At 34.7% G+C, this 9,832-nt stretch overlaps 1 protein-coding gene and 1 non-coding gene across 2 annotated transcripts; one reads left to right on the top strand and one right to left on the bottom strand.

The window, feature by feature from the left end:
- Positions 1-7,694: 7,694 nt before the first annotated feature.
- Positions 7,695-7,802, bottom strand: LOC112495917 (small nucleolar RNA R71). Its single transcript, XR_003062334.2, has one exon. It is a non-coding gene; the product is annotated as a small nucleolar RNA R71 (small nucleolar RNA).
- A 685-nt stretch (positions 7,803-8,487) lies between these two features.
- LOC127899357 (uncharacterized) lies at positions 8,488-9,609 on the top strand. Its single transcript, XM_052432714.1, has 4 exons — positions 8,488-8,772; positions 8,869-9,008; positions 9,129-9,421; positions 9,473-9,609. The coding sequence occupies exons 1-4, from the start codon at positions 8,488-8,490 to the stop codon at positions 9,607-9,609; spliced, it is 855 nt and encodes a 284-aa protein (XP_052288674.1).
- The last annotated feature ends 223 nt before the right edge of the window (positions 9,610-9,832 follow it).

Raw genomic sequence — 9,832 nt, 5'->3', positions numbered from 1 at the left:
CTCAATTTAAAGAAGGTATTTATACTGTGATTAAAGGAGGATTTTCGCTTGTAATTTTTTTCCGACCATCAACGTGATCCAACACTTAATTATTTCGCTGCTTAGAAAAAGGTATGGCTTCTTGAATTCCTTTTATATTTTTCATCAATGGTATCAGAGCTGGGTTTTTGTGTTGGAATTTTATATGTTAATTATTTTTTCATGAAATGTGTGATCTGATGGCTCTGAAATTTATGTTCTGGAGTGCTAGAATCATTGTAAAAATTCTAGAATTGAAAGACATAAAAATATCTTAGGGTTTAGATTGCAAGAACCTTAACAAAACATGAAACCTGAAACTTTATTTGATCATATCTTTAAATCTAGTCAACCTGACAATGTGAATAACATATCATTGGAAAGATCTTTTCAAGAGCTTTCCAACAATATGTGATTTGTTAAAAATAGACTTCAAATGAGAAAGTTATGGCCAAAACAAAAATCTGATTGGATTAGGGCACGAAATCAGAAACCCTAATAATGCTAGAATCGGTCTTTTGACGATTTCAACTTATTTTGACCTTCATTTGAAAATATGAGGCACCATTGGATTCAGGACAAAAAATTGAGTCGGACGGTGCAGGATCCGATATCATCGGAGTCGAGAAAGGCGGCGCGTGGGTCACACTTTCTCATTGTGCACATGGGGGAGCACACGATACTGTAATATACTATAGTGCACTGTAGCGCGCGTGAATAGTACATGCCTACCTTTGCGTGTAGGGATGTAAATCCAAATTAATATTTTCCATGTATCTTGCTATCCAGGACTCCGATTTTGGCACCATTTGCATCGTTTAATCTTAAATTTAATTTTCTATTTATTTTTAACATAAAATCAGAATTTCTAGTTATCTCTCTTTTTTAAAATAAAATTTTGGATTAAATATATAAACTCTCATGGATGAGCATTATATGTTTATAAATATTTTGCTCTAGTAGGAGCTCGAAAGTATTTTTCCATGGAAATTGGCTAAAATTTGATTGTATCTCATCTTTAGTCATTTGTTAACAATCACTAATATGAATTTTATGTTATTTTTCTTGGATGCCTCCCATTAGAAAATTATGGACTAAGGAAAATGAATTAACGATATATAGGCTTGGGTTGCACCTATTGATTTACTTCAGATTAATGATAATTTATCTCATGAAGAACTTATGAGGAAAATGGAGAATTATAAGATAGACCCAGACCGTTCTATGTGTATAAATATAGAAGATATATACGAGGTCTTTAGCAAACTAAAATATGAAAAATCAAACTCTAAATATACAGACTAGGATTACTATCAATGGGTTCTCATAAATTCCTTACCCAATGATGATAATACGCTTGTCTTTAAGGCTCATGCATTAGAGCAAATTTAGAATAATATATATTATATGCTGACATGTGAAATTGAGCTAATGGAGGAGTGCTGTCTTGCTTAAAAAATGAGGCGTTCAGAATAGGAGACAACCTAGTTGCCTTGGTAGAGGGCAGATATTATGATATGAGAAAACCATAAATAGGATCATTAAGGAAGAACAATTATCTTTATTTGGAGATGCACATGAGTATAAATTAGATGAAAGAGTCTCGAGCAATAAAGAATATTTTAAGATCATGCAGAAGATTCTATATATTAGATTGATCATATTAGATTATTTCATTTGTTTGTTAACTGTTATTGTTTTAATATTGGTTTTATTTTATTGATTGAATAATATGTTGCTATATTTTTATTCATTAATTTTTACGTTAGTTATTGCTCAACTCAATATGCTCTTTTATTATATTTCATGAATTATTCTGTTGAGTGGGAGTTCTAAATTGAATTTAATAAATTCAAAAATAGAATTAATAATTTTGCACATAAAAATCAAATTAATGATGAATATAATAAAGGGAATTGGATGATGATTGGAAGCTTCGTAACCTTTTGATTCCATTCCCGATATTAATTTGTCATTTTTTTTGTTCATGTTTGTTGGAAAATTAATTATTTGTGCAATTATTGATTATGCCTTTATTGATTGTATTTTGAATTGTTTCTATGTTAAAAGAAAGTTGAGATGATATCTGCATTTAAGAACATTGTGGCCGAGCTAAACAAGGGTGAGAAGCTGAATGGTGACAATTATGATATTTGGCACCATAAAATTCAGTACATCATTGAAGACTAAGAGATTCTAAAAGCTTTAAACAACACCTTAGCTGAGCCTGAGCATGGCAATACTGCTCAACACAGGAGGGATCTTGAGGCCTACAAGGTTTGGAAAAAGAAGAATAACAATGCTCACATAATTATGTTGAGCAGCATGCAAGATGACCTCATGTGTGAGTTTGAGAAGTATGATAATGCTCAAGAGATATGGCTCGCTCTAAAAGACAAGTTTGGTGGCACTTTGACCACTAAGCTCAAAAGGTTTACGATCAAGTTTGATTCTTATCAGAACCATCAGAATCATACTATAAGGCAGCGTCTAAAGGAGATGTCAAACATGATTCGTGAACTTAAGGCTGCTGAACATATTATGACTGATGAACAACAAGTCCAGGCAGTGATAAGATCTCTACATGATTCCCGGGAACACATGAAAGTGAATATGTCTCGTAATGAGAATACCAAAAAATTCAATAATATTGAACATCCCCTTGAGCTGTAAGCAAAGCGCCTTGAGGCAAATAAGCTTTTTGATCGTGTTTATATGGATGAATCAAGCTCGCGTAAGGCTTTGGGATTCAAGTGTAAGAAAGGCCATAAGTATAACACAGAAGGGTAAGAGATCTTATCCTAATCAGAAGAAGCCAGATGCCAAGAAGCACTCAAGGGGTAAGCGTGTTGACAAGAATAATGACAAATCCAAGATGAAATGCTACAATTGTAGTAAGCTGGGTCACTTCGTTCGTGAGTGTACTGAGCCGAAAAAGATGATGCCCAACCCTACTTTATTGAATTATGCTCTGGTTACAAGTTCTATACTCCTAACTGATGCTCGTCTTATATGGACTTTAGACTCAGGAACAACAGACCATATAGCTCGTGATCGAGATGCATTTGTGGAGTATCGTTAAGGGACTAGATAGATATACATGGGAAACAACACCAAAGTTGAATAAAAAGGAATAGGCACTTGCAAACTGACTTTGCGTGGTGGTCGTATTCTTTTGTTACATGATGTCCTATATGCATTGGAAATTCGACAAAACTTGGTTTCTGTTCATGTTATTCTTGAATTAGGTATAATTTAAACTTTCATGGCGTTTGTTTGGAGATTTTTTTAAGGAAATTATCATTTGTATACCCTTAGTTTACTCCATTATAAAAAATACTACAACACTTTGAGGGTGTATCAATCGTCCACCCTAAGTTGACAAAATGTATCAGCTAACCACCAAACCGTTAGTTGCCGTTTAAGTATGATGACGTCAGAAGGGTAATTTGGTCTTTTCATATGATACAAGCGATAATTTAAGGGTATACAAGTGATAAAAAGAGAATTTAAGGGTATACAAGTGATAATTGTTAAGGGTAAAATCATCAATTCACTATAATTCCGTTAACTTACAAACGACAACTAACGGTTTGGTGGTCAGCTGATACATTTTGTTAACTAAGGGTGGACGATTGATACACCCTCAAAGTGTTGTAGTATTTTTGATAACAGAGCAAATATAGGGTATACGAATGATAATTTTCTTTTTTTAAAAAAAATTCAGTTCTTATTTAAACTAGGCATTTGATTAATGGTTTTTTTATGTTAGACACGATACTTGATGGTTCAAGTTATGATAATAGTTATTTTTCGTATGTTACTTCTTCCAGTAACAATGAGATAGATGCAATTACTTGGCATGCTAGATTAGGTCATATAAGGCAAGAAAGAATGCATAGACTTGCGAGACAGGGTTTGTTGGGCCTACTCACCAAGGTTGAATTGCTTATATATGAAAATTGTCTAACTGGAAAAGCAACTAGAAAACCATTCGATAAAGGAATTAGACTTAAGTTACCATTAATCCATAGTGACATCTGTAGACTAATGAATATAACGGCTAAATATGGAGCTTTATATTTTATTACATTCACTGATGATTATTTGCATTTCAGTCGTGTCTACTTGATTTCTCATAAATCAGAAGCACTAGATTGCTTTAGATTATATCTAAACATGGTAGAGAACCAACTAGACAGTAATGTTAAAGTCCTGAGGACTGAATGAGGACTTGAATACCTTTCAGAATAGTTCAAGGAACTATGTAATGGAAAGGAATAGATAGACAGCTGTGAAATCATAGTTATGCAACCCAAGAGGGGGTGAATTGGGTTTTTAAAACTTAAGCTAAGCAAATCATATAACAATTTAATCTAATGGCTCAATGAAATCAAAAACAATAAATTTAACCATGCTAAAAAATAAAAGAGTAAGGGAGGAGAGAGTAAACACAAATATTTTTACGTGGTTCAGGAATCTCTACCTACGTCTACGCCTTCAAGCAAACCAACCTTGAAGATTTCACTATCCAAGCCTCCCAAGGTTTCAAATGCTTACAATTGACTTCCAAGGTGTCAGTGGACTTTTACAACAAGAGATTATTCACAATCTTTCCACCCAAGTATATCCCAACACTTACAACCTCTCAACTTGATTTTACAAAAACAATTACAAATAAATTCCCCCCACACAATTGTGTTTAATTACAAATGAAAGCCTAATGTGTGCGAATGAATAAAATAAATACAAAAATTATATGCTCATATTGCAGAGGAATGCTCAATGATACCAATGGTTATATCTTCTTAATTGAATTTGATTTAAGGCATTTTATAGTTGGAGTAGAAAATTAGCCGTTATTGACTTTCTGATGATAACCGGCTTGCCGCTTTGGGTTAACTGAATTGCCGCTTGATGTTACCGTTATGTTCAAATATTTGAATTTTTTTTAACATTCGGTTTGCCGCTTTTCATTTTTCGGTTAGCCATTTTGACTCAAGAGAGCTTCTCCTTGATAATTGGTTTGCCGCTTTGGTGAATCCGGTTAGCCGCTTTACTACAGTGAAACATCTATTTTCTAAAACTATAGTTTTGTACTAAAACTTTATAAAATTATACTATGACCTAAATCTTTATAGAACTTTGCAAATAGGTCCATTTCCAGAATTTTAAAAACAAGGGTAATTTTTAGAGACCTCCTTTGAGGTTTAGTGTATTGACAGTCAGATAGAAAGTATTTATGTAATTACAGGAACCTCCCCTGACGTTAACACAAAAATACGTATAACGTTACTATAAAGGGCAAATATGTAAAAGTAAATTTAAATTTTAAACAAAAACAAAATTCACTCCACGGAAGAAAATGTATACATGGCGAAACTTGCGGAGGAAGCCGAGCGGTACAAGGAGATGGTCCAATACATGGAAAAAACGTCATCGGCACACGCCGCACCTCCTGTCACATCGTGTCCTTCATCAAGTAGAAGGAGGAGTCGCGCGATGATAACTCTATGAAATGAGAGTTATTATGGCAATTCTAGACTTAAATCAAGACCACTTAGAGAATAAATGATGTGTTTTTATTACATTTTTGTTACGTTTTGCATAAACATCCATTTTAGTTTAGTCTTAATATGTTTTGCTTGATTTAAAGTAATTTGTGCTCAAAACATGTGTATAATTGTAGGTTTTCAGAAGTTTATATCCATGAAGGGATGCTGAGGTAGTAGGCTAGCAAAAAGGAGGAAGAATATGGCCACAAAAGAAGTGAAACAAAACCTGGAGTAGTGCAATGTTATAGCCGTTACTGGAGCAACCATTGCTGTAGTAATCCTGTAACAACGATGGAAAAAACTTAGCGTGGGATATCTGTAAAATTGCGATCTGCAGTTTCCTAATTTGACTCATGTACGCCCTAGGCTTTTGTTTACCCTAGTTTTTAGTTATAAAAAGGGGCGCACATCACATAAAACGGCGGCAAGGAATTAACATTGGAAAATCAAGAAAAAAAGAAGACAACAATCAGAATTCAAGGGAACCGATTCTGCATCAGTGAAGAATCCAGCAGAGTTATTTGGATTCAATCTTTGTCATTCTCCATTTGTTCTTCTCTTACTCTTTGATTGAGCCAATGTATTTTGTGACCAATATTTTGCTGTTTGTTTTTCTTTTTCAAAGTATGAACTAAACTTGCTATAGTTGAGTGACAAACAATCTAAATGGGTTTTTGACTGTTCTTATGAGTTGCTATATAATTGCTATAACATTTTACTCTAGTAGTTATTATTATAACTGTTATTTCGGTTGACCACCCATTTAATGGTTTAACTTAAGATAGAGCCGCAAAAGGACATGTCTTAGTGGATATTATTAGAGTAATACTTGATCTTAATTTGAGTTTCCTGGATTAAGTTTATCTTGAATCTCATAAGGGCTATACTTGAAGTTAAGATTTGTGATGAACTAGACATAGGTCTCACCTTGTAGGGTGGAGAGAATAGATGTTCATAATGCCATGCTGTAGGTAGAATAACAACTGGTCATTGCTAAGATACTTAAGGGTATGAGAATTCCAACATGCTACAGCTGAGGATGCAAAATAATTCCGCCCAGTGCTGTAGTAATTGCTGTAGCAATCGGTGCTAATTTGATGAAAAACAGTCAACCCATGAAGAGAGTTTGATCATTCAACTACCTTATTCTCATTTGATTCTTCTACGCAATTTATTTCATTACTGCATTTATTTGTTTTATTTCCTTACAATTATTAATTTCGGTAGTAATCAACTTTCAATTTGTTCATCTTGAAAAAAAAGTAGATTGCACTATTGTGATTGTTGTAGCATTTCTAGTAACATCAATCCTTGTGGAGATGACCATGAATACTCATTACTTTATTACTTGTTGTGTACACTTGCACATTGGTATCAATAGCAATTGATTGAAAATTAACCAAGTTTTTGGTGTCGTTGCCGGGGATTGATTGTTTATTTTCGAAGTGTGACGTAAATCTTAATAGTGCCAACTTGATCTAATTTGTTCTATTTATTGACATATCAACACTTGCATGCGCAAAGACAGATCTGTTGTATTTCAATTTGATCATGATATTAAAAGGACTGTAAGGAGACTGCAAAGAGAATAAAGGAATTCAAAAACTGTTTCAGATATGGATAATCTGCATGATGTGGGAAATTATGACCCTCACGTGACATTACAACCTGTCAACATTCAAGAGGAGCAGAATGAGCATGTTAATCAGAGACAGCCAGGCAACAACAATATCATTTACATGGCAAATGATAGAGACAGGGCTATCAGAGATTATGCTGTGTTAACTCCTCAAGTTATACATCCTGGGATAATCAGACCTGAAGTGGAAGCCGCAAACTTTGAACTGAAGCCAGTGATGTTTCAAATGTTGCAAACAGTGGGTCAATTCAATGGACTACCAAATGAAGATCCTCACCTCCATCTTAAGTTGTTTTGGAAGTAAGTGATGCTTTTAAAATTGCTGGAGCAACACAAGATGCTTTAAGACTAAGGCTATTTCCTTACTCCTTAAGAGATCGAGCAAGAGCATGGTTGAATTCATTACCATCTAATTTCATCACTACATGGAATGAGTTGGTTGATAAATTCTTAATGAAATATTTTCCACCAACCAAGAATGCAAAATCGAGGAATGAGATCACCTCTTTCCATCAACTTGAAGATGAGAGTTTGTATGAGGCTTGGGAGAGATTCAAAAAACTGTTCAGAAGGTGTCTTTATCATGGCATTCCTTGTTGCATACAGTTGGAAACCTTCTACAATTGGTTGAATCCAAGTACGAGATTGATGGTTGATGCTTCAACAAATGAAGCTTTGTTATCAAAATCTTACGCTAAAACTTATGAAATTTTGGAGAGAATTGCCAACAATAATTATCAGTGGCCATCAACTAGATAGCCAGCATCAAGAGGAGCAGCATAGGTACATAACATAGATGCAATTATAGCTTTATTAGCACAAGTAACCTCATTGACTAACATGGTGAAAGCCATGACATCTGCTCCAGCAGCGGTAAAGCAAGTTGCTGAATTGTCTTGCGTGTACTGTATTGAAGAACATGAATTTGATAACTGTCTTGGAAATCCAACATCAGTAAACTATATGAGTAATTATAACGGACATCCTCAAAATAACCCGTACTTAAATACTTACAACTTTGGATGGAAGCAACACCCAAATTTCTCGTGGAGTAATCAGAATCAGAATGCTCCAGCACTGAGTGGACAGAACAGAAGCACTCAACCACCTGATTTTCATTAGCAGAATCAAGGGAAAAAACACACAAGTCATAATCCTCTCACTTTATTAGAAACACTGATTAATGAATACATTGCAAAGAATGAAGCAATTATGCAAAGTCAAGCTATATCTCTAAAAAACCTGGAAAACCAAATTGGTCAGCTTGCCACAGCAATGAGTAGCAGATCTCAGGGACGCTTGCCTAGCAACACAGAAGATCCAAGAAGAGAGGGAAATGAACACTGCAAAGTCATCAATTTAAGATCTGGAAAGAATGTTGATATACCTGTTGATGTAACTAAAAAAGGGATGGAACTTAATTCCTCACAAGAACCACCTCAAGGTGAGAGAATGTTACAGCAACCCAGCCATCATGATATTGGTGTTAGTGGTCAAGCTGCAGCAACGATGGAAGGGAATCAACCAATCAATGATGATAAAAAAGTTGCAACACCAGTGGTAACAACTTACAATAAACTAAATGAGTAGAGATTGGTACCTCCTGAAGCTACTCAGTAATTTAGACATCCACCTCCTTTTCCACAAAGATTCCAGAAGCAAAAACAAGACAAGCAGTTTAGTAAATTCTTGGAAGTGCTGAAGCAATTACACATCAACATCCCTTTTGTGGAAGCATTGGAGCAAATGTCTAATTATGTGAAATTTCTAATAGACATCTTGGCAAAAAAGAGAAGGTTGGGAGAATTTGAAACTGTTGCTCTAACACAGGAAAACAATCACATGCTCCAAAGTAAGATCCCTAAAAAATTGAAGGATCTATGAAGCTTCACAATACCATATTCCATTGGAACTAGGTACAATGGTAGAGCACTCTGTGATTTGGGAGCCAGTATTAATCTGATGCCATTATCTGTATTTAAACAATTGGGAGTAGGAGAATGCAGGCCAACAATAGTCACTCTACAATTAGCTGACAGATCTCATGCATATCCTGAAGGAAAAATTGAGGATGTACTGGTGAAGGTTGACAAATTCATCTTTCCAGTGGACTTCATTGTTTTACACTTTGAGGCTAATAAAGAGGTACCCATTATACTTGGAAGACTTTTCCTAGCGACCGAGAAGACTCTGATAGATGTGCAAAAAGGCAAGTTAACAATGAGGGTGAATGATTAACAAGTCATATTCAATGTATTAGAGGCTCTGAAGAACCCTGATGAGGCAGAACATTGCAATTTCTTGAGTGTTGTGGATTTTGTTATAGCAGACAGAATCGACAGATGCTGCAGTAATGAGATCATCAAAGTTGCCACCTTTGAGAGCTTTAAAGAATAAGATGTTGCAGCAAACCAGATAGATTGGATGGAAGGAAAGCAATCTGATAGACATAACAGATTTGTTGAGCATCTGAATCTTTCAGACAGGGGAGTAAAAATAATTTTACCATTTATTGAATCACTTTCTAGTCTTAAATTAAAATTATTGCCCTCACATTTGAAATATGCTTATCTTGGTCAAAACAACACACTCTCTGTAATCATTTCATCTACCTTGGATG

Source organism: Citrus sinensis, chromosome 8, assembly GCF_022201045.2.
Source record: "Citrus sinensis cultivar Valencia sweet orange chromosome 8, DVS_A1.0, whole genome shotgun sequence".
NCBI lineage: Eukaryota > Viridiplantae > Streptophyta > Magnoliopsida > Sapindales > Rutaceae > Citrus > Citrus sinensis.
The sequence above is the reverse complement of the archived record's forward strand: the minus strand, read 5'-3'. Positions and strand labels throughout refer to the sequence as shown.